We start from the raw sequence: 25,490 nt of genomic DNA on the forward strand, positions 1-25,490 counted from the left end.
CCTGAAATCCTAGCTACTCAGGAGGCTGAGATCTGAGGATCACAGTTCAAAGCCAGCCTGGACAGAAAAGTCTGTGAGATTCTTATCTCCAATAAACCACTAGAAAACTGGAAGTGGTGCTGTGGCTCAAGTAGTAGAGTGCTAGCCTTGAGCCGAAGAGCTGAGGGACAGCGCCCAGACCCAGAGTTCAAGCCCCATGACAAAAAAAGAAAAAGGAAAAAAAAAAGATTACAGCAGCCCTGATACCTCAGTATGGCACCAAATCTAAGGCCACTGAACCAGGAAGGACTCACAGGGCATTACTGGATCAACTGGCAGAAAACAGATAGGAGATTAGATAAGACTAGAAGTGAAATTTACAGATGTTGATAATTACATGGTTTTATAAGAGAATATACTATTGAACTCAAGCTTGCTAGACTAGGTAGGACTCTACTATCTGAGTCACAGCTCCAGCTCTGCTTTTCTTTTTTTTTTTTTGGAGTCCAGTCGTGGGGCCTGAACTCTGGGCCTGGGCACTGTCCCTCAGCTCTTCAGCTCAAGGCTAGTGCTTTACCACTTGAGCCACAACGTCACTTCCGGCTTTTTTTTTCTGCGTATGTGGTGCTGAGGAATCGAACCCAGGGCCTCAAGCATGCAAGGCAAGCACTCTACCACTGAGCCACCTTCCCAGCCCCAGTTCGGCTTCTTTACTAGTTATTTGGGGAGATAGAAAACTTTTCTAACCAAGCTAGCCTCAAAGAAAAATCCTCCAGCAGCCAGGCGCAGGTGGCTCACGCCTGTAATCCTAGCTACTGAGGAGGCTGAGATCTGAGGATCACGGTTCAATGCCAGCAAGGGCAAGAAAGTCCGTGAAACTCATCTCCAATAAACCACCAGAAAACCGGAAGTGGCGCTGTGGCTCAAACGGTAGAGTGCTCTCCTTGAGCTGAAGAGCACAGGGACAGCACCCAAGCCCAGAGTTCAAGTCTCAGGACCGACAAAAAAAAAAAAAATCCTCCAGATCTCAGCCTTCTAAATAGCCAGAGTTGTAGGCAAGAACCACTGACAGCTGGCAGAGAATACTCTTTTTTTTTTTTTTTGGTCCGGTCATGGGGCCTATACTCTGGGTCTGGGCACTGTCCCTCAGCTCTTCAGCTCAAGGCTAGTGCTCTACCACTTGAGCCACAGCGCCACTTCCGGCTTTTTTTCTTTTTGCTTATGTGGTGCTGAGGAATCGAACCCAGGACCTCAGGCATGCAAGGCTAGCGCTCTACCACTGAGCCACCTTCCCAGCCCATGCAGAGAATATTCTTTTTTTTTTTTTTTTGGTTCTGGTCGTGGGGCCTGAACTCTGGGCCTGGGCGCTGTCCCTCAGCTCTTCAGCCCAAGGCTAGTGCTATACCACTTGAGCCACAGTGCCACTTCCGGCTTTTTTCTTTTTGCTTATGTGGTGCTGAGGAATTGAACCCAGGGCCTCATGCATGCAAGGCAAGTGCTCTACCACTGAGCTACCTTCCCAGCCCAACAGAGAATATTCTTAATCAGAAGAAATATATGCTGGGTGCTGATGGCTCATGCCTGAAATACTAGCTACTCAGGAGGCTAAGATCTGAGGATTGAAGTTTGAAGCCAGCCTAGGCAGGAAAGTCTGTGAGACTCTTATATCCAATGAACTACTCAAAAAAGCCCGAAGTGGTGCTGTGGCTCAAGTAGTAGAGTGTTCCCTTTGAGTGAAAGAAGCTCAGGGAGAATGCCCAGGCCCAGAGTTTAAGCCTCAGGGTGGGCAAAAAAAAAAAAAAAAAAAAAAGGAAAAGGAAAAAGAAAAAGAAAAACACAACAATACACAATAACAACATATATAATTTTTGTACCCATTAGAAAGTAATCTTTGGGCCGGGCGCTAGTGGCTCACGCCTGTCATCCTAGCTACTCAGGAGACTGAGATCTGAGGATTGCAGTTCAAAGCCAGCCTGGGCAAGAAAGTTCGTGAGACTCTTATCTCCAATTAACTACCAGAAAAACTAGAAGTGGCACTGTGGCTCAGGTGGTAGAGTGCTCGCCTTGAGCTGAAGAACTAAGGGACAGCATCCAGGCCCAGAGGTCAAGCTCCATGACTGACAAAAAAAAAAAAAAAAAGGTGGCTCAGTGGTAGAGGGCTTGCCTCACATGCATGAGGCTCTGGGTTTGATTCCTCAGCACCACATAAGCAGAAAAAGCTGGAAGTGGTGCTGTGGCATTAGTAGTAGAATGCTAGCCTTGAGCTGAAGAGCTGAGGGATAGTGCCCAGGCTCAGAGTTCAGGCCCCACAACTGTGGGGGGAGTAACCTTTGGGCTGGGAATGTGGATTAATGGTAAAGTGCTTACCTAGCATGCATGAAGCCCTAGGTTCAATTCCTCAGTACCACATAAACAGAAAAAGCCAGAAGTGGTGCTGTGGCTCAAGTGTTAGAGTGCTAGTCTTGAGCAAAAAGAAGCTCAGGGATAGTGCTCAAGCTCTGAGTTCAAGCCCCAGGACTGGCAAAAAAAAAGTAACCGTTTATGAATCTGAGTAAAGGGAATACCTGTGTCTCTCCTGCTATTTTAGCAACTTTTCTGAGTCTGCCATTATTTCAAGTTAAGGAAAAAAACAGGCCAGGCACCAGTGGCTCACACCTGTAATCCTAGCTACTCAGGAAGCTGAGATCTAAGGATCAAGGTTCAAAGCCAACCATGGCAAGAAAGTCCATGAGATTCTTATCTCCAATAAACCATCAGAAAACCGAAGTGCCTCGGCAGCTCAAGCCTTGAGCTGAAGAGCTCAGGGACAACACTCAGGCCCAGACTTCAAGCCCTACAACAGAAACAAACAAACGAACAAATAAAAAAAAAAAAAACCTGATCAAACAGACTAGCGTGCCTATTTTAGGCCACACTACTCACCAGAGTAAGGATTCCATCTGTCTTTCCAGTCCAGGCTGTCCCTGGCAGCTCACACAGCACACACCCCCTCACTGCCTAAGAGGCCATCCTCAGTGCCCTCCTCACACAGCCTTCTCTCCCTTGGTTTTCTATACCTGCATACCCAGCTGAAAAGCAGCCTCTAATGTGATTTTCTCTTGCAATTTCACTTTCCTTAGTTCCATGCACTTTAAACTTGGGGGAACAGACCGGAGTCCCCCGGTTCAAGCAGAGCCTTACCGTCCCAGGCCTGGTGAAGTCCACACTGTGAGCCAGGCTCTGCCGCATCTGGTTGCTGAAGAGGCGGACACAGACACTCTGCAGGTACTCGGGGGTGATCTGCAGGGGGACGGAGGACACCGTGAGGCATATGCACCTGCTACTGAGCCAGCTCCCAAGCCCGCTGACGGCTCCTCCCTGCTGCACAGGGTGGTTAGGAGGTGACTGAGCTGGACATCATTTGGCTTTGGCCTCAGAGCTTGTGGGAATTACTACACTGACCTGACAGATGAAAATTCTTCCTACCACAGGTGTGATCACAGGCCATCACTCCTCAGACAACACACCCTACTTTTTGTCAGAACATAAACATTTTTTTTTTAGTTATGTATGAGGAGGAAATGTACTCATTTACATAACTCATGCAACTGTAACCCCTCTGTACAGTATCTTTACAATAAAAAATTTATATAAAAAAAGAGGAATAGAGGGTGATATAACAAAAACGTGTGTGTGTGTGTAGTCATTAGTGGTTTCTCTCCCCCATCCCTTCTTAATGGTCATAGGCTTGAACCGAGGACCTGGGTGCTGTCCCTGAGCTCCTTTTGCTTAGACTAGTGCTCTACCACTTTGAGCCACAGCATCACTTCCAGTTTTCTGGTAGTTAATTGGAGATAAGAGTCTCATCGACTTTCCTGCCCAGGCTGGCTTTGAACTGTAATCCTCAGATCTCAGCCTCCTGAGTAACTAAGATTACAGGCATGAGCCACTGGTGCCTGGCTTTCTTTCCCCTTTTCTGTTTAACAAAATATGTGTTGTTACTGTCGGAGCCTATGGATTGTTTTCAGTGTTTTAGAATGTATAGTTTTTCTAACATACTTAATGTGTGTACTAGATATGAATATATCCATAACTTATGTTTGCATGTCTTAAAATCTAGTAAATGAAACCATACCATGTATATTACTTTTATATCTAAACCACATAACATGTTTCTAAATTCTGACCTTGGCTCAACATTTTCACAGAATGATAAGGGACATAGAAATAAAGCCAGTCACTAACCAAAAAAACCCCTTTCTTAAATGTTTTTTTAATTGTAAAGATACTGTACAGAGGGGTTACAGTTACATGGGTAAGATAATGAGTACATTTCCTATCAAGCACTGTTACCTCCTCTTTTATTTTTCCCCTACCATCCCTTCCTTCCCACCTCCCCAACTCCCCCCCCCCCCCCGAAGTTGTAAAGTTCGTTGTTTTTGTTGTTGTTGTTTTTTGTCAATCATGGGGCTTGAACTCTGGGCTTGGGCGCTGTCCCTCAGCTCTTCAGCTCAAGGCGAGCGCTCTACTGCTTAAGCCACAGCACCACTTCTGATTTTTGAGTGGTTTTTAATGGAGATGAGAGTCTCACGGACTTTCCTAACCAGGCTGGCTTTGAACAATGATCCTCAGATCTCAGCCTCCTGAGTAGCTAGGATTACAGGAATGAGCCACTGGCGCCAGCCAGCTGTGAAGTTCGTTTTCAACATAGTGTCTTATATGTCTCATTGTTACAATGGATCAACCTGTGTCCTTGTTTCAGAATTTTGTTATTTCCCTTTCCCTCCCCAAATTAGAAAAATGTATATATAAGATGCAGGGAACCGGAATCATGAACCCCAAGATAGAAACACAGAGGTTTTTTTCCTTTGTCGCTGTTTTTAATGTACTATGTGATTTTTTTTGTTTCTTTTGTATGTTCTTCCCCCATGGTATATAACCCCTGTTGTCACTGTATTTTATTCTGGTGACATAAACATATTTTAAACCACTTCTGTAAGTTGAGGAAGTAAAGGCCCTGGGTAGCCATCACGTGGTGGAAAGAGCCTTAGGCTTCAAATCTGAAGGCCTAAATGGGTCCTGTCAGGTTTGCACTTGCATTCCTGACCTGCTGAGACCCCGCTGCCCATTTGCCCGGGTCACAGCGAGGGGAAGGGAGCCACAGGCTCGCCTGCTATAAAACAGGAGGCTGGAAACACCTGTTGAATGAATGAGAGCCATCACAGTAGCCCTGTCCGGTGCTTGATGACTGTCTCTGTCAAGGCCTCCATCGTGACATTTTCCTTCATGCCTCCTGTCCCTCTCTCTGGCATAAAGTCACAGCCCTCCAGCCTCACCTCAGACCTCATGTGCGCCCTCACACCCAGCTTCAAAGTCTGGTCAGAGGTGTCAGCTGTGTAGAGAAAATGGGCATTCTGGTACACATTAAATGTTTAGGAAAGTAAGTTAGTAACATTTATCAAAATTGTAGTGTCCATACCTGACTTTTGGGGTGCATTCACAGGTATGTGACATACACAAAATGTTCACTACAACTTGTTTTCTTTTGGGGGCCTCAACTAAGTAGGGCTTCAACTAAGGACCTTATACTCCCATTTGGATTTTTTTGTTCAAAGCTGTCACTCTACCCCTTAAAGCACACCTCCACTTCTGGCCTTTTGCTGGCTAAGTGGCGGTAAGAGTCTCACAAGCTTTTCTGCCTGGGTTGGCTTCAAACATAATCCTCAGATCTCAGCCTCCTGAGTAGCTAGGATTACAAGCATGATCCACCAGTACCCAGCTATGAAATGGTTTTTCTTGTTGCCAGATAATTTCCCAGCTGGCAGTAATACAAAGACAAAGATATAGTAGATGATGAGTGAGGATTGTGGATAAAGTACCACAAGCAGCCCAGTGAGGTCACGAGCTGTCCGTATGGCGGGTCTGTGCACACTGGCTTTGTGAAACAGAGGGTTAGCGAGCCACATCACACAGGCCCCCAGCGCTTCTTTTCTCCAACAGAAACATACACAGCTGGGGTGTTCCTTACCATCTTGCCACTAACCGTGGCTTCCAGCGAGTCCACCAGCTCGGCTGTGACTCCAATGAGGTTGTGGTAATCGGCTTGAATCTTATTGTACCGCTTCAGGTACGTCATGGACCGGCGCTCGGCTTCTACCAGCTGCTGGTGCAGCTGCTGCAATATTTCTAGGATGGTTACAACGAGAGTTCAGGTGAGAACAGCAGCAGCAAACCCAAGCAACAGCAGCCGATCCCCAAGGTTCCACATGGATCAGACAGTTATCCACTGTAACAATGAACGTGGCACTCTGGGTTTTGAATACTTTCCTGTGTCATACCAGGTGAACTTACGAAGTGCCTGTGGCCACTACATGACCTCTTCCTGTGTGTAGGTCAACCGAATCATCAATGGCTTTCCTAACAAGGTCACTTCCCTTGGTGGAGTCCCAGACAATTCTGTTTAGTTCTATGGCTAAGATACAAGACTGTTATTTCTTTCTATACTCAGCTCACAGCTCACAGGAGCCAGATCTGTGTCTTCCTCTGTTTTGTCACTGAAGTTGTCTAGGACAATATCTGCAGGGCAGTTCTTAATTTTAAAGGAAATAAAGGGTATTGGGCAAAGTAAGAATCCAAGATGAGGGAAGGTTCTGTGGTCAATTAGTTAAAGCAGAGAACCACTCCGGTCAGGCCTGGGGAAAAAGCACCTGGAAGCACCTGGAAGGTTGCAGTAGCCCTGGACACTGCAGCCAAACCACCGATCAGAGGAAGGGCAAATCCACACCTGCTGTCTACACGTTGGGGCCAAAACACTATGGTTAGGACGATGGCCCCCAAAGATTCATATGTTAAAACCTTTGTCACAAGGTTAGAGCTAAATGGAGTTAGCTCCAGAATGTCCAGCCCATCTCTCCTGGGTTTCCTGGATCATGATAATACACAGTTCACTCCACCATGTGCTTCCCATCACCACCACCAGAGGCCTTCACAGAGGGCCAAAGCACTGACACTACCAATGGGACTGGAACCTCCAGAACCGTGAGCTAAATAAGTCTTTGCTTTATAAATTAACTGCCTCAGGTATTTCATTATGGTGATGCACAGATGACTAATGCATGAGGCCACCAAGAGCAAAAACAAATATCTAAGCCTTTTTTTTTTATTTTCATACTGCTTTTTATTTTATCTAATAATGAAAGTTTGTTTTTGTTTTTTTTTTTTGGGTCGGGTCGTGGGGCCTGAACCTTGGGCCTGGGTGCTGTCCTTCAGCTCTTCAGCTCAAGACTAGCACTCTAACACTTAAGCCACAGCACCACTTCCAGCTTTTTTCTTTTTTGCTTATGTGGTGCTGAGGAATCGAACCCAGAGCCTCAGGCATGCAAGGCAAGCACTCTACCACTGAGCCACCTTCCCAGCCCCTATCTAAGCCTTTTTTTCTGACATTACCAACCAACTCTCTCCTTAGTGACAAATCTAAACTATTATTCATTTGTCAATTCCTGGTAAGTGAAGAGTCAAATAAGTTAGTAATTCTTCTTCTTTCTTTTTTTGGGTCTAGTTGTGGGGCCTGAACTCTGAGCCTGGGCACTGTCCCTCAGCTCTTCAGCTCAAGGCTAGCGCTCTACCACTTGAGCCACAGCGCCACTTCCAGCTTTTTTTTCTTTTTGCTTATGTTGTGCTGAGGAATCGAACCCAGGGCCTCATGCATGCAAGGCAAGCGCTCTACCACTGAGCCACCTTCCCAGCCCATAAGTTACTAATTCTTAAAAAAAAAAAAAAATTCCACTGAGTGCTGGTGGGTTATCCCTGCAATCCTAGCTACTTAGGAGGCTGAGATCTAAGAATTATGCTTTGAAGACAGCCCAGGCAGTAAAGTCCATGAGACTCTTATCTCTACTAAACTACTTCCAGAAAAGCTGGAGGTGGAGCTGTGGCTCAAGAGGTAGAGAACTAGCTTTGAGCAAAACCAGCTCAGGGACAGAGTCCAGGCCCTGAGTTCAAGCACTATGACTAGCACACTGGCACACAAAGTTTACCTTTCTAAAAAGCAGCACACACAAAAAAGGACCCCCCCACCCCCCCACACACAATCGCAGGCAATTTTTTTTTTTTTGGTCGGTTGTGGGGCTTGAACTCTGGGCCTGGGTGCTGTCCCTCAGCTCTTCAGCTCAAGGCGAGCACTCTACCACTTGAGCTACAGCACCACTTCCGGTTTTCTGGTAGTTTATTGGAGATAGGAGTCTCACAGTCTCTCCTGCCCGGGCTGGCTTTGAACCGCGATCCTCAGATCTCAGCCTCCTGAGTAGCTAGGATTACAGGTGTGAGCCACTAGCACCCGGCTAATCACAGGCAATTTTGAAATCATCTTTGACAGTATTCTTTAGAAAGGATAAATGTGGCATTTCACAGACCAAATATTTCACTATTGGTAAGAATTGAGGACTGTGACTTTAGTCCTTCTTGCTTTTACTTATGAAAAGCAAGAAGAACGAGCAGGTGGTACACCCCCATAATCCCAGCTATCAGGATGCAACAGAATGAGGATTGAGGTTTGAGGCAAACAAAGGAAAATTTAGTGTGAGATCCTATCAGAAAAAGGATATAAAGCACAAGGACATGGTGTGGCTTGAGCCGTTTAGAGCATTGCCCAGCAAGCTGGAGATAGGAGTTCAATCTTCAGTAATGAAAAATTTTTAAATGAAATCATGAAGCACACCATATACTCCTTCCAACATAAAAAAACAGTTTCCAAAATGTACTAACAAGGACAGAGCAGAAGCAAAGTGCCCCAAATGAGGGCACAAGTAGGCAGTCATTAGTTTTCCTCCTTATTCTCTTACTAAAAAGTGGGCAGTTCTGGCAAAAACCATTGCCCATGGCAAAACATAATTTAATACAACCTCCAAACTGGAATTCTTACTTGACTGTATAGAATGGAGGTAGAATGTATAGAATGGACCCTCGCTGCCTGGGTCATGACACTGAGTGGCAGTAGTCATGGCACGAGGGCCATTACTCGGAAACTCCACCTGCTCCACACCTCAGTTATCTGCTAGGTGACACTAACCATCCTGTAAAGTGGACCCCTGACTCTGCAGATAACATGACTGCAAAATTCTGTAAATATTTGGGGCTTTTTTTTTTTTGTCATTCTGGGTTTGAAATCACTTTCTGGGTAGGTATACTTGCGATGGAGCCATGCTTTCAAGCCTGGTTTTCATTGTTCGGTTGTTGGTTTTGCTGGTACTGAGGTCTGAACTCATTGCTTAGTGGCACTTTACCACTTAAGCCTTACCTCCAGCCATATTTTTGCTAATTATTTTGCTAATGGTGTCTCATGGAGTTTACCATGCAGCCTGGCTTGAAATCATGATCATCTGGATCTCAGCCCTAAGTAAACAAGATTACAGACCTGAGGCTCCAGCACCAGGTTTCACTGGTTATTTTTGATATGGGGGGCGGGAGGGGGGTGTACTAACCTAAACTTCAATCCACCTATTTTGGGCTCCAGTTATCTCTGGGATGGCAAGCATGCACCACTGTGTCCAGCTTCCTTCTATTAATATGAAATCTCATGGACTTTTCTGCCTAGAACTATGATCCATCCAATCTCAGCCTTCCACATAGCAAAGGATAAAAAGGCCACTGTGCCCAGCTATGCTATGATCTTCTCTGCATGGACTGGTTGCAAACATGATCCTCCAGATCTCAGCTTCTCACAAATTTTAGGATTACAGACATGAACTACAAGTGATACATAGACTCACTAAAGTCTTCATTTGCCAAGTGCAAAAATTCTCTGTCCCTTCTCACAGCTGAAAGCCTGAAATGACAAAGTTATTCTTTCAAAAGTTGTATAAATAACTTACCTTTGTTATTTTGTCCATTTTCTTTCTGGGATGAGAAAGAAGTTCAGAAAAACAGGTGTTCAGGATACCAGACATGGTGTGGCTAGTAAGAGAAGGCCCTGCAGCCTGATAAAGGGAGGCTGCTCAGGACAGTTCCCACATTGCTGCGACAGCCAGGACAGGGATTTCCTCAGAACCCGGTCATATCCCTCCTTCTCCACCTTAGTGACCTGTGTGCATTGGCCTTCACTATACCCACAGCCTCTTCTAAAGGCCTCCCACTGCCACCAAATACTCTAATTATGCTAATCTGAATTCAGCCCCACCAACATGGTAACCAATCCTCAAGCTTTGTCCCAAGGACACTGAGGCTGAACGAGGACCATGGCTAAGGCTGCAACCCCTGAAGCCAGGTGCATGGCTTCAAACCTCAGCTCCCGTGAGTCTAGACACCTGGTCAAAAGCCCATCTGAACTATTCTTAATTTTCTTTTCTTTTCTTTTCCTAGTCCTGGGGCTTGAACTCAGGGCCTGAGCACTGTCCCTGAGCTTCTTTGGCTCAAGGCTAGCACTCTCCTACTTGAGCCACAGCTCCACTTCTAGATTTTTCTGCTTATGTGGTACTGATGAATCAAACCCAGGACATCATGCATGCTAGGCAAGCAGTCTATCACTAAGCCACATTCCCAGCCCTATTCTTAATTTTCTGGGAACAGCTTTATTGACATGCTGCATGGTTTACCTAAAGAGGCTGGGTGCTGGTAGCGCATGCCTGTAATCCTAGCTATTGAGGAGGCTGAGATCTGAGGAATGCGGATCAAAGCTAGCCCGGGCAGGAACGTCCATGAGACGCTGATCTCCAATAAACCATCAAAAATCCAAAAGCCATGCTGTGGCCCAAGTGGTAGAGAGAGTACTTGCCTTGAGCTGGAGAGCTCAAGGACAGCACTCAGGGTTCAAGCCCCATGACTGAAAAAAAAAAAAAAAAAAAGAATATGCAGCTCACTGGTGGAGGGGGATGCTGGAAGGAACAACTCTGATCAAATGCAATAGGCACATAAATAGTTACATTAATGTGCAACCCCCTTGTACAACCATTTGTAGATTTTTCTAAATGGTATATAGGTTGGGTGAAGGGAGTTCAGGCTAGTAATCCTAGCTACTCAGGAAGCTGAGATCTAAGGATCACAGTTCAAAGCCTGGCCAGCCAGGAAAGTTTATAAGACTCTTAACTCCAATTAAACACCAAAGAACCAGAAGTGGAGCTGTGGCTCAAGGAGTAGCCAGAAGCAAAAAAGTCAGAGATAGAGCCCAGACCCTGAGTTCAAGCCCCAGGCGTGGCATTTAAAAACAAAAACAAAAATGGTATACAGTTCAGTGATTTCTCAGTATATTCAGAACTATACAATTACCACTAAGAGAAGTTTTTGTCTTTATTTTTTTCTATTTGAGGGAAGAGGAAGTTGATCCCCAGCACTAAAAAAGAAAAAAGGGAGGAAAATCTTTGTTTGAATGGGAAATTAAATCCATATACCATGGCCCCTAATCTCCAAACTGACTGACTGATCTTCTGCAAAGGGAAAATTTTCCCAAGTTCTTTTCTAAGAAGACAGCTTCCAGGCCTGTGGCATGAAAATAAGACCCTGGCCACATCTCATACAGCCAGCAGCACAGAAGCCACCCCTCTTAGCCATCCATCCCCCTCGTAAGCACAAGAGCAATGACCTGGCCAGGAGCCGCCCTGACCAGTGCGCTGCCCAACACCAGGTGGGCTCCAAGTGCTCTGAAAGGATACATAGATGGTTAGAAGCTTTGGTGTGTTACTGGCTTTAAAAATTAAAGATAGAAACTTTTCCAGCTTCATCTTTAACTCTGGTGTCCAGGAATCCTGAAGGAAAAAGAATGAATGAATGAAAACACAAACTCTCTAAACATCATCATTATCCAGGCGCAGCTGGTAGAGAAACAGCCCTGCCACTGGCTGACAACAAAGCAAGATAGCATGTTGGGTTGTGAGACATGGAGACAGGTTTCAGGACAGATGATCAATTCATTTACTGAATGAACCTATTTCTAGATTCAAGTGCCCACTGCAGGGGGAAAGACACTTGCACATGATTTGACTATTTCATGGATTTAAACAAGCATGACAAGTCACCCTATTAAGCTGAGTGCCAAAATAACTCAGTATAGTTTAGGCATGTGCAGCACTGGCAGACATAACACAGTTATTGCTACGTTACCAAAAGACCCCATAGAAAGGGAGCTGTGTCCACAGAGCTCTATCTAGACAGGAAGAAAGGACAGATACTGTTTCCTGTCACAAATACCTTGTGGATTATGATATCTTTATGATAGTTTTAGTTTGATTTATCCCTTGAAAATAAATAATAATGTTCATAAAGAAGGAAGAAATGACAGAAATAACTAAAGAAGTGAGGAAAATGATGATCTTTCTTTTTTATTTTGGGGTGGGGGGGGTCCGGTCGTCGGGCCTGAACTCTGGGCCTGGGCGCTGTCCCTCAGCTCTTCAGCTCAAGACCAGCACTCTACTACTTGAGCCACAGCGCCACTTCCGGCTTTTTTTTTTTTTTTTTTGCTTATGTGGAGCTGAGAATCAAACCCAGGGCCTCAGGCATTCAAGGCAAGCGCTCTACCACTGAGCCACCTTCCCAGCCCCTAAGCATTTTGTTTAATCAGTAAATACATCTTTTCAAATTAATTGCTTCTGTGAGGAAATTGCTAATGATGGGGACAGTTCTAAAGTATAGTCTCTCTGGCATGAATCTCCCATTTTTTTCCTCAACTGTTCTGATTTCTTCTGTGCTTTTAGCTTTGAGATGAATGTGTCTCATGTCTGATGGGCACTGATCCCACAGAGGAAGTGGGAAGAGCTAGCAGTGCAGGCCTGGCTCTGCTGCACAGTCTGGGAAAAACCACTCTCTCATACTGTTTCTTCCCTGTAGAACACAGATTCTAAAGCAGGTGAGTGGCTGGTCCTTTCCATCATTCAAACTTGCATTTGAAACTCAATGCATGAAGAATGGACAATGGATTTCTGTGGCCTGGGGAGGCCCACAGCTCACCTCCCATGCCTTCCCTGTGGCCTCCTCTCCTCTGTAGAGCAGCGCATGCAAGGATCCCTTCAGTGTCTTCAACTCTTCACTAGTTAAGCTTTACTCAGTCCTTGCCACATCAGTCCTCATTGAGAAGTTTTCCAAAAAAACAATCAATTGTAAAGCTGGTTGCTGGTGGCTCATGCCTGTAATCCTAGCTATTCAGAAGGCTGAGATATGAGGATCATGGTTCAAAGCCAGTTAACCACCAGAAAAAACAAAAAACCCAAACAAACACAGCTATGGTTCAGTGGTAGAGCACTAGCCTTGAGCAAAGAAGCTTAGGGACAGTACCCAAGCCCTAAGTTCAAGCCCCACAACAAAAAATAAATAAATAAAAATGCAGGTTACATAACTATTTCTGCATAAAAGAACCCATCACAGTTTTTATAATTTCCTTTTCTTATTACACGATAGAACGGACAGTCTGAAAAAGCAATAAAAGCAACTAAGAGGCTTGGCGACAATGAAGGTTATCCTCCTTAACAGTAGTAGTCTGAGAGAAAATGCAGAGACCAAACATGAAGCAAAAGCAGGAACCCTAACAGTTCAGAAGCATGAAAGATGGTTATTACATTAAAGATCACTACAGGATCTAGCTGGGCAGGAATGGGGGCAGACACCTGTAATCCTAGCACTGAAGGGATGAAGCAGAAGAATTTAGAGTTCAAGGCCAGCCTGGACCAAATAACAAGTTCCAGGTCCACCTGAGATACATAGTGAGACCCTGCCTCTCTCAAACAAACAAGGTAACTAGAGACTCTTTGTTTTTTTGTGCCAGAATTTGGTCTTGAACACAGAGCCTGGACTCTCTTAGCTTTTTTCACTCAAGGCCACAGATATACCACTTGAGCCACAGCTCCACTTTCAGCTTTTTGGTGATTAATTAGAGGTAATAGTCTAACAGACTTTCTCACTCAGCTGGCTTCTGTGATCCTCAGCTCTCAGCCTACTGAGTAGTTAGGATTACAGGCATGAGCCACCAGAGCTTTATGCTAACTTCAGAATTTTAAAAGCCTGAACTTCAGTTTTGACAGCTGCGAAAAGCAAAGATGATGGAAGCTAACAGGAGATCCTAGAACAAACCTGGGATCCCAAAGGGCTGCACCAACAGCTTCAGGTTCAGGACAAATAGCCCATGTGCAGAAAGGAACAGTAAGGAACTGCACCTGTCCCAACCTCTGCACTAGGTAGGTAGGGGACAGACTCTCACTTGAGGGTCTTCATCCCCAGATGAGACTGCAGCCTGGAGCTGCCCCATCGGTGCAGTTTCCAGAGTCTTTAGCAAAGAATGTGGTTTCAAATACTCCTGGGTTGGGCTGGGCAGCTCAACACCCTGACAGCAAAATCCAGTACCACAATTCAAAAAAAAAAAAATCAGCTGGGTACCCATGACTCATACCTGTGATTCTAGCAACTCAAAAGGCTGAGATCGGCTGGGAATGTGGCTCAGTGGTAGAGCGCTTGTCTTGCATGCCTAAGCCCTGGGTTCGATTCCTCAGCACCACATAAGCAAAAAGAAAAAAGCCGGAAGTGGTGCTATGGCTCAAGTGGTAGAGTGCTAGCCTTGAGCTGAAGAGCTGAGGGACAGCATCCAGGCCCAGAGTTCAGGCCCCACGACCGGACCCAAAAAAAAAGGCTGAGATCTGAGGATCACAGTTCAAAGCCAGTCCAAGCTGTGAGACTCTAATTTCCAATTAACAAGCACACACAAAAAAAACAACAACATGGAAATGGAGCTGTAGTTCAAGTAGTAGAGTGCTAGCCTTGAGCAAAAAAGAGACAGTATGCAAGCCCCGAGTTCAAGCCCCAGCCCTAGGTGACAGGGCAATACAAAGATAGATCTTCTCTGGAAGTACAAAACTACATGCACACCAAGAAAATCCCTTCCAGACTCAAGTAAAATGAACTCAGAGGCTAGAGGTGTGGCTCCAGTGTAGAGTACCTGCCTAGCAAGTGCAATGCCTTGAGTTCAAACCCCAATACTGAAAAATGAAAACAGAAATCTATCCCTGGAAAAACAGAAATTATACAAAAAGCTAGACATAAAGTGTGTCTTCTCTTATATTATGTTCAAGATTATGTCAGTGCATGGTTCTGATTCATTTTCATAGATCTATGCTATTCCATTGTGAGACTATTAACACAAATTATTTATGCATGTTCCTACTGATTTGTAACTGGATTGCTTCTCTCTTTTGCTACATGAACACTTCCGTACCTCTTCCAGATTTATCTTTGTGTTTAAGAACACACACCAGGGCTGGGAAGGTGGCTCAGTGGTACAGTGCTTGCCTTGCATGCATGAGGCCTGGGTTCGACTCAGCACCACATAAGCAAAAAGAAAAAAAGCCAGGAGTGGTGCTGTGGCTCAAGTGGTAGAGCACTAGCTTTGAGCTGAAGAGCTGAGGGACAGCGCCCAGGCCCAGAGTTCAGGCCCCATGACCGGACCCAAAAATCAAAAAAAAAAAGAACACAAACCACAGCTATGTAAAAGGCAACCAAAAAGTAATGCAAACACTACCCAATAAGAGAATGACCAAGTAGACTTGGGCTACAAAAAAAAAAAAAAAAATTGCAGGCAAATTTTATTTTTTTAAGGCATTTTTCATAAACTACCAGTGCATGTACAGTGAGGGCACAATGCTGTCCAGACACTAACATAGAGTCAAAGATCACCACCTACCTGGAAGAGTTCTTTAAATGAGGGGTGCACCATTGGGTTGGGCACAAAGGGGAGGGCGTAGTACGGAAGAAACTCAGTAGTCTGGCTCAGTGCGGCCCCTTTCGTCTCTAGGTAGGTTTTGAAGTAAGAAATCCTCTCATCCAGCTCCTGCTTGTCCTAGAGGAAGGCAGGCATTTGGTTGAGGCTCAGGGTGAGGGCTCAGTCACCCACCCCATACACCCCATGAGGCTCTGCAGGTCCTCGCCACGTTGCTGGCCATGCTGCATGTGGCCTGGCAGGAGCACTGTGCCCAGTGTGTCTATCATCCCTAACACTTACACATTAATGAGCCACTGGCAGGAGCACCATGACTACATGGGAGCCAGGGCGAGTCAGCTCCCACCTCAGGCTCCTCTCTCCTGGGCAGAGTGAGGACCTCAAGGCGCTAGGCTCCCACCAGGCCCATGTGGGCCAGCCCTCCCAGCCTCCCTCACACCTGCACACCTCTTCATCCATGAGGTTCTGAGGCCCTCTTCTGATCACTGCACCAAACAACAATGAGGGTGTTTTTTTGTTTTCTGGTCAGTCGTGGGGCTTGAAATCTGGGCCTGGGCGCTGTCCCTGAGCTTTTTGGCTCAAGGCAAGTGCTCTATTGCTTGAGCCACAGTGCCACTTCTGGTTGTCTGGTGGTTAATTGGAGGTAAGAGTTCACAGCCTTTCCTGTCCAGGCTGGCTTTGAACCATGATCCTCAGATCTCAGCCTCCTGAGTAGCTAAGATTACAGGCAACAGGCACCAGCGCCCAGCTAAACAGTGATTTTTAACCTTACCTGAGTTTTACCTTACCTCAAAACAGAAATAAAACAAAAAATGGCCAGCAATGGTGAGTCATGCTTGTAAGCCTAGCTACTCAGGAAAATGAGATCTAAAGCAAGCCTTGGCAGGAAATGTTGTGAGACTCTCATCTCCATTTAAGCACCCCAAAAAAAAAAGAAAAAGAAAAAAAGCCAGAACTAAAGCTGTGGCTCAAGTGGTAGGGCGCTTGCCTTAAGCTGAAGAGTGCAGGGACAGCACCCAAGCCCAGAGTTCAAGCCCCAGACAACAACAACAAAAAAAGCTCAGGGACAGAGCCCAGGCCCGAGTTCAAGCACCAGGACTAGCACAAAGAAAAAACAGAAAGTAAAAAGAAAATCTCTCATAACTGACTTTTCCCTTTGTTGGTCAGATTCTGAGGCACAGCCACAGCTTAGGTAGCTCCCTTCAGGAGCCCCTGATATTTCAATCAGCTCACACAGGATCATGTGACCAATGCCAGCTCTCCCGGCCCCTCAGCCCTTGCCTCTCACCTCACGCCAGCTCTCCCTGGTAAAAGGCTGAAGAAGCACTGTTCAACCCTGGAGTCTCCCAAATACCATACAATTTTCCTCTACTTACCGTTCATTTATGTGCAGTAAGTAATCTAGTGTTCTCTCAGTACTATGCACACATATATGTGTATGCTTATATGTTTTATACACATATATATAATATATACACAAAGTTTCCAATTTTTTTGGTGCAAGAAATGTACATAAAATTAATATATCTTTGAATTAGGAAATGATTAAACTGCCCCATAGATAAGAAAATTAAGAGCCAGGAATAAGAGCAAAACCACTCCTCAGGACACAGCATGCCTACATCCTGAAAGCAGTATGCTAACACGTCACAGAACCTGAGCAACGCTCCTGGGAAGAGGACACAGCCACCCCCAAAGTCCACCTACCGGCCTCCCCACAGAGCGCTTGAGGAGAAAGATAGCAAAGTGGATGTGAACATAGAACTCCAGCTTCTGCGCAAGGGAGTCGTTCTCTCGGATGGTGCTGGGGATGTGCTCCTCCCACAAATCAAAGAACACCTTCTGGTCTCCATTGTCAAATGCAGCCAGGAGATCCTTCTATGGAGAAGACATCAGACTGAGTCCATCGTAGAGGGTGCTCCTTCTCCAACACCCACAATTCTTGCCCCCCACCACCAGACACACACACTCCTTTCCAGAGGAGAATCGAAAACACTCAAGCACCTCAGCTCCTTAGGCTGAGATCGCTGAGATTACTGTGACTGCTCCCCATTTTCCAGCATTTGCCATACCAAATCTGGACGCACTAGGAGCAGACGAAAACTCGGGTCTCTGAAATGGCTAGAATCAGCCAGAAGACAGAAATTAGAGGCCAGAGAAGTGAGACACATGCATCCACTGAGAACAACTTAGGGAGACTGATCACGGCTCATGGGAACGGAGACGGCTTTCTCCACAGCACCCAGGCCTGGTCAAGGGGCAGTCAGGGACTAAGAGAAGATGGCCAGGGAGTAGCCTGAACTCCAACTCCTCAGCCTTGAGGTTTGGATTCCAAACCAAGTGTCTACTTCCGGAAGTAAGACACACAGAAATGAGTGTGCTGAAGTAACAGAATTTCTCAAAGAAGATGCTTACCATCTGGGGAAATGTCATGCCCTAAACTCATCACCTGCTCAGAATCTTGCAAATGGGCTGCTGGCATCCAAAGATGGCTGAACTGAGGACTTAGGGCCCTTCCTCTGGCAGGGATGCTGTCTTATTTGCTCCTAGCCCCTCCCACCTGCCAAATGAATGCAAGCACTCTGAGGGACTTGGTCTGGCTTGGTTTTGCCTGTCTGTTGCTCCATCCCACTACCTAGAATTAATAACCCCAAACCTCTCAGAATGAGGACCATAGTGGTCTCAGTTCCTAAACATGGCATGGTTTCCTTTTTTTCTTCTCCTCCAAAACTGTGATAGCTCTTATGTAGTCACACATTTCTCCAAGGTAGGGTGCGAAGATTTAAAGATGATGCCTTTCAAGTCACCCATAAACACTGGCATAGTCTAAAGGAACTCTGAGCAGGTCCCCGGAAATGATGTCAGTGTTCTGCAATGGCAACACCTTGACTGTCCACAGAAAGAAAATAAACAAAAACCTGAATCATAAGGGCCTTGGAGTCCTTTAAAGATCCACCTGCTGTTTTACATAGTAGCTTTCCTTTCATTTTGCATTCCTTTGAAAAGGTCTTCAAGGTGTCCTCAAATTCAGCAAAATCTAAATACTATAAAAGAAAACATAATTAAACAACAATAAAAATAAAAAAATACAGTCAATAAACGGGCAAAGGTACTTCTCCAAAGGTATTTCTCTAATAAAGACCTATGAAAGACCAACATAGACACTTAAAGGTACTCATTATCACTAACCATTAAACCACTAGAGAAACTCAAGTCAAACCACCCGTCACAGTGCCTATAATTAAAAAGACAAATGAAGCCAAGTGTAGGTGGCTCACGCCTATAATACCAGCTACTAAGAAGGATGACACTTGGAGGGTAACTGTTCAAAGCCAGCCTAGGTAGAAAAGTCCATGAGACTACAGATCTAATTAACAAGCAAAACGCCAGACTGGAGGTGTGTCTCAAATGGTACAGTACCAGTAATGAACAAGAAAGCCAAATGACAACATAAGGCTGATACCAGTTTTAAACACACACACACACACACACACACACACACACACACACACACACACACACACACACACACACACACACACACACACCAGACAAAAGGGGACTAGAGGAAATAGTTTGGAATCGAATTTAAAATTTATTTATTAATAGGTATTCTAAATGCCAAGAAAGACAGCGTCATAGAAAACGTTTATTTTCAGAAAAGTTATTTCAGAAAGAAAAATGTGAGCGGTAACGATATCATGTGTACAGTGAAATCATGTGTACAGCAGTCTGAAGGCCTGAGGCTTACCCGTTAGTTGTCCCTTGACAAAGGATCACAAGTCAGCCTGTTGCTAAGCCATTAAAATATGGAAATGTGCCAGGCGCCGGTGGCTCACACTTGTAATCCTAGCTAATAAAAGGCTGAGATCTGAGGATCACAGTGCAAAGCCAGCCCAGGCAGGACTATCCATGAGACTCTTATCTCCATTTAACTACCAGAAAACTGGAAGTGGTGGCTCAAGTGGTAGAGCACTAGCCTTGAGCTAAAGAGCTGAGGAACAAGAGCCCAGGCCCAGAGTTCAGGCTCCAGGACTGACAAAAAAAAAAAAACCAAAAAACCAAAAAAACAGGAAAATGTTCCCTTGAGCCTGAAGCACATCCTGCCGTGATAGTGCTAGAAATGTATTTGCCATCTTGCCAACAAATGCCAAAGCTGCACTTCCAAGGCAGGAGGCTCTTAACTTCCTTCTGCTCCTTTGGGGCTAAGGGGCAGTGTAATCACACAATACATGGCAACCATCTCCTTAGCACCACAACACATAGACTGAGGGTCTTACTCCTCAAAAGCTTTAGGTGCAGGAAACTTAGATGCCTATTAACAGGAAACAAGTAAAAGAAATTCTAATACAGCCTTGCCATGAAATATCTACAGTACCCAGGCAGACCAGGGTAGACTGTTCATGCTACATTGTTGTTAATGTGCAAAAGGGAAATGACAAACAAGGTGTTATTATGGCATAGCCCCCAAAAAAATACAAATGTGAGGATACTTTAACCATTCAGAGATGAGGGCTGAAAAAATAAAATGTTAAGCCATTAACAGTACTCTGTAGGAGAAAAATGGGAAAATTCTCTTGATACAGTTCTGTTTTGCTTGAATCTCTTACCATGAGTACGGCTTGCCTTTATAATTTTTTTTCTTCTGTGGAGTTGGGGATGGAACCAAGACCTCTCATGCTAGGTCAGCACTGTACCACTGAACCACATGCCATCCCTATAATTTTCTTTTTTTTTTTTAAATTCACGTGCCAGGCAACAGTGGCTCACACCTGTAATCCTAGCTACTTTGCAAGCTCAAATCTGAGGATCACAGTTCAAAGCAGGTCCAGGAAGGAAAGCCCATGAGAATCTTATCTACAACTAACAAGAGCTGGAAGCAGAGCTGTGGCTCAAGTGGTAGAGCACCAGTCTTAAGCAAAAATGCTAATGGACAGCACATAGGCCCTAAATTTAAGCCCCAATGTAAGCACAACATAAAATAAAGAGAAAAGTAGCTGTAGGATTTCAGTTTAGTTATATAAACAAAATATAAAACAGAAAATTATAAGGGAAATACATTAACAGATCTAATGAAATGACAGAAATATTAGAAGATACAAAAAGAATTTGTTTCATTCATTTATGGGTCTTTCTGTGTAGTCCAGACTAGCCTCAAACTCAAAATCCTCCTGCCTCAGCCTCCAAATGCTAGTACTACATGTATCACCATGTTCAGCTTGTTGCAGTATTTTAGAATGTAATTTTCTGTGATATGTGTTTTCCATAACATACCTACCTCCTTCACTAGTCCAAGTAATTCAGACTCGTGGGCCAGAATATCCCCCATCCTGAACTGCTTCTGGTAATTCTCACAGCAAAAAATCTGTACAAGATAAAAGCACAAGACAAAGACTTCACTCCAGCCATCTGAGAAATCATGAAAGGGAGGCTATGGTGTGAAGAATATGGCCTCCAAAGATGTCCTCTTCCTAATCCCAGAATTTGTGAGTGTATGGGGTTGTTACATGCAAGGGAATTAAGGTTGCAGCTAGCACTAAGATAGCTGATCAGGTGACCTTCAATCAAGAAGTAAGCCCAGATTATCCAGGTTGGTCTCAGGCAATCAAAGAAGATAGGAGGGCCAGGGTCAGAGCTGGGGGATATGAGAAAGACTCAGCTGGTCTCTGAAGGCTTTGAATAGGAAGAAGGGTCATGGAGCAAGAGGTGGCCTCCACAAGTGAGGAAAGGCTAGGAACAGACCAGCCTCACACCATAACATTAGCATCTGCACTACAGTGCCTCCATTAGAGGCTGAATCAAGCATGGTGTGTGGCTATACACACAGGCTGCCGTAACACACTTTGACTGCCAGAACTGCAAGATAATACATTCTTGTTGCTTGTAACAGCTATCCATGAGATGCACTAACAGGAGTAGTGCCTATAGTTTCCTCCCAGGCTCTTCTCTCCCCACTGGCTGCCCATACCCCCAGAGCAAATCTGGAATGTAGATAAAACAGAACTGATCAGATCCACTGCAGTTCTAAGGATACATAGGTCTGGAACCTTACAGTGCATGTAGTTTGAATTACCCAGACACAAAAGATTTTAATCAGAAGATTAAATTTAACATCCCTGGTGTTCTGGCTCACTGTCACTGTCTTGGGGGCTTTATCTCTCCCAAAGCACAGAAATAGCAACCATCTGCCCCTCCACTCAATCTGATATCTACCCTATGAATACTGACCCTCCTTGTCTCTTGCTTTGGACCTTCCACATGAAGGTGGACTCCTTGGTCCCAGCTCTCAAAGACCTTCACAGCTCGGCTTCCTACCCTCTCCCATCTGTCCTGCAGACCTGAGCCATGTTGGTCACCATTCAGTCCAGGTGGACATGGACAGTCACTCGATACCCATAGCATGCATACTGGATCACACTGATGCTAATGAATTTCTTCCAGCTTGCATCTGTAGCAGAGTCTGGATTAGAAGTCAAATCAAGTACCGGGTTTTTCGAACAAGAATCAAGGTCATGGGCTAAGAGTATGAAGTTTGTGGGCAACTTGAAGAGAAGTTGGGAACCCAACTGGTGACCATGCCAAGAAGGGTTTCTGGTACATCCTGTTCTCTCTGCCCGAAACACTTTTTCTCCCCTTTTTTCAATCGGCTAACCTGTCTGTTTAATAAATATCGCTTCTTTGGAGAAGTCCTTCATGACTAGCATGAATAAGATTCGGCTATGATCAACTGTCAGTGAGTACCGGCCACTGTTAGCTAATCTATTACTTCTCACATTGTTAGAAATTACAAAATTGGGGCTGGGAAGGTGGCTCAGTGGTAGAGCGCTTGCCTTGCATGCATGAGGCCCTGGGTTCGATTCCTCAGCACCACATTAAGCAAAAAGAAAAAAGCCGAAAGTGGTGCTGTGGCTCAAGTGGTAGAGCGCTAGCCTTGAGCTGAAGAGCTGAGGGACAGCGCCCAGGCCCAGAGTTCAGGCCCCACAACCGGACCCCCCCCCCAAAAAAAAAGAAATTACAAAATTGTCCCTGAACAATTATGAAACAATGGTTTATTGAGGGTTTGCTGTATGCCAAGCGACATGCAAGATGTTTCACATTCTTAAAAGCTGAGGGGTGTCACTTATATTCTCCTACAGATGTGGCAACTGGGGCTCCCGTAGCCACTGCTACGGACAAAACAGGAATTTATAGTACCATACAACATTTAGACCACCCAACTCAGAACTCCCTGGGATGCCTGAGCAAACAGACGTTACCGAGCACCAAGGGTGGTGTGATGTTTAGAAATCTGTCTTTTAAAGGACCCACACTGAAGTTTGAAAACCCAGGGCGTTCTAATGCGTAGAAAGTCGGGCAATTTTCAGACCCGCTTCCGGTGGTGGTGGCAACTTCTGACTTTCTAGGTGAGAAGAGACTTAAGGCCTCTTAAGGGCCGGATGAGGGGATCTATCGGTACGGTAAACAAATTCGCACAGCAAGTTCGTGAGCGTTAGTCCCGGCTTGATCTGGGGCCGGTGGAGGTGGGACTGCTGATGCAGGGCTGGGCGGGGTGGGGGGGAGTCTAAAAGTCCCGGGCGCAGCGGCTCCCGTCCACTACTCTGCGGGACGACTCGGTGCCGCGCACTGCGGTAAGGTCGGGACGACCTGCGGGACGCAGCGGGGAGCAGCCTCGGGCGTCCCGGAGGCGCTCGGGCCCTCACCAGACACGAGCCCCGGACGGAGCGGGGGCGCCCCCGAGATGGTACCACTGCTCCTCCCCGCTCCGGGACCACGGTGTGAGCGCTTACCTGCTCGGCTCAGCCGCGGACGTCGCGCTCACCCCGCCGGGATGCCGCCCCTCGCCTCGTCACCGGGGCAACCGCCGCTGCCGCCATCCGTGGTCACGTGGGGCGGCGCAGCCAATAACGCGCAGCGTGGCCGGCGCGGAGCATCCTGGAAGGAAGGGCGGCCGGGCCCTAGTGGCGGAAGTGAGGCTTCCCCGCCGGGCGTCCGTGTGCAGGCTGGGCGCTGGACCTCCGCGAGTCTGTGCACCATTCCTTTCCGCAGACGTCGCGTAGGCGAGTCTGGATCCGCTCGTCCTGACTTCCTAATCCTTCATTCGTTCCCGCACACGTCGCTCCAGACGCAGAGCCCGCCCCTGGGCGGGGCCGGGAGGCTCCACCCTCCCGCCAGGCCGCTGCCCGCCTCCGACCTCGAGGGCTGCCGCGTGGCACTCGCGGTCCTGGCGCTGATGTTTGCAACGAGGACCCGGGACCATCGCAGAACCCCAAATGACGCCCCAGATCTTCCTTAAAGTTCGGAACCAAGGTTGCCCCCCACGACAGCCGTTTACAGGGATCCTAGAGGAACTTGGTGTTTTTTTCCATGTGAAACTGGAATTCTTTTTTTAAACCAGAGCGCAGATCTTCCCGCTCTTTGAACTTTGTGTCTTTGAACTGCAATTAAACAGCATTCTGGTCACCTGCTAGTGGCCCCAGTCCTCCTGGGGATAGGAGAGGCGGCAATAAAACTCTTCTCCTGGGCTGGGAAGGTGGCTCAGTGGTAGAGTGCTTACCTTGCATGCGTGAGGCCCTGGGTTCCATTCCTCAGCACCACATAGGCAGACAAACCGGGAAGTGGTGCTGTGGCTGAAGTGGTAGAGCGCCAGCCTTGAGTGAAGAGCTGAGGTCAGGCCCCACGACTGACCAAAAAAAACCCAAAAGACCACAAACAAAAAAACTCTTCTCCCCTCCCTGCTGGTGCTTTCTCATTGTTCCAGCATGAAGGCTGGAATTCAGGGCTTTTCCTTGTCTTTTTACGCACAAGGCTGGCACTGTATCATGTAAGTCACACCTTCCCTTCAGCCTTTTACTAGTTCATTGGAGAGAAGAGCCTCATGGATCTGTCTGCCTGGGATGGCTTTGAGCCCAGATTCTCAGATCTCAGCCTCCTGAGTAGCTAGCATTACAGGAGTGAGCCACCAGCATCCAGTCTCCTGCTAGTGTTTTTATGGCAACTGGGATTGTCTTCAAAGGAAGGCTGTATTTAACAAAAAGAAAAACCTCATCCTGTCTAGGAAATATGCTTTGAAATTAATTTTTCTGGGCATAATATTAGTAACACTGTCAGTACAACTATGTGCCATGGAATGACAGATAAAATACAGGAAACCCAGTTAAATTTAAATTTCAGCTGCACGTGCCAAACACTGTAGCCACTGTTTACACAGCTCTCAGGAGGCTGAGGCAGGAGGATTGCCAGCTTAAGGCCTGACTAGGCTACATACCAAGACCCTGAGGCTGGATAGATCTGGGAGAATGAGTCCTTGGAAACAGCAGCCAGAAATTCAAAGACAAATGCTGTATTACTGAATAGCTTTAAGGCACAAAAGCACTATTTTTGTCTTAAGTCTTGCATTCTCTCATAAACTTCCATATTTAGTAAAAAGAAAAAATAAATAGAACATATCCATTGATCTTCCTTGAATGTCCAGCTGGTTAGCATGCTCTAAGATTGAGTAAAGAAAAGAGACACATAACCGGGTGCCAGTGGCTCACACCTGTAATACTAGCTACTCAGGAGGCTGAGATCTGAGGATCTCAGTTCAAAGCGTGAGCAGGAAAGTCCATGAGACTCTCTCTCTTTTTTTTTTTTTTTTGGTCAGTCGTGCGGCTTGAACTCTGGGCCTGAGCGCTGTCCCTCATCTCTTCAGCTCAAGGGAGCCACAGCACCACTTCCAGTTTTCTGGTGGTTAAATGGAGATGAGCCTCATGGATATTCCTGCTTGGGCTGGCTTTGCACTGTGATCCTCAGATCTCAGCCTCTTGAGTAGCTAGGATTACAGGCATGAGCCTCCAGCGCCAGGCCC

At 46.1% G+C, this 25,490-nt stretch overlaps 1 protein-coding gene across 1 annotated transcript in view; it reads right to left on the bottom strand.

Annotated features, from left to right (window-relative positions):
• Positions 1-23,510, bottom strand: part of Armc9 (armadillo repeat containing 9) — a 114,144-nt gene extending 90,634 nt beyond the window's left edge. Inside the window, exons 1-9 of the mRNA XM_042679268.1 lie at positions 23,431-23,510; positions 20,922-21,008; positions 18,562-18,687; positions 17,351-17,521; positions 15,608-15,763; positions 11,601-11,693; positions 9,828-9,852; positions 5,987-6,144; positions 3,160-3,258 (exon numbers count right to left, since the gene is read on the bottom strand). Of these exons, the coding sequence (XP_042535202.1) occupies positions 3,160-3,258; positions 5,987-6,144; positions 9,828-9,852; positions 11,601-11,693; positions 15,608-15,763; positions 17,351-17,521; positions 18,562-18,687; positions 20,922-20,972 (879 nt within the window). The 5' untranslated portion in view covers positions 20,973-21,008; positions 23,431-23,510. The remainder of the gene's footprint in view (positions 1-3,159; positions 3,259-5,986; positions 6,145-9,827; positions 9,853-11,600; positions 11,694-15,607; positions 15,764-17,350; positions 17,522-18,561; positions 18,688-20,921; positions 21,009-23,430) is intronic.
• Between the last annotated feature and the right edge of the window lie 1,980 nt (positions 23,511-25,490).

The sequence above is a fragment of the Dipodomys spectabilis genome, unplaced genomic scaffold, assembly GCF_019054845.1.
Source record: "Dipodomys spectabilis isolate Male_0828 unplaced genomic scaffold, ASM1905484v1 ptg000051l, whole genome shotgun sequence".
Taxonomy (NCBI): Eukaryota; Metazoa; Chordata; class Mammalia; order Rodentia; family Heteromyidae; genus Dipodomys; species Dipodomys spectabilis.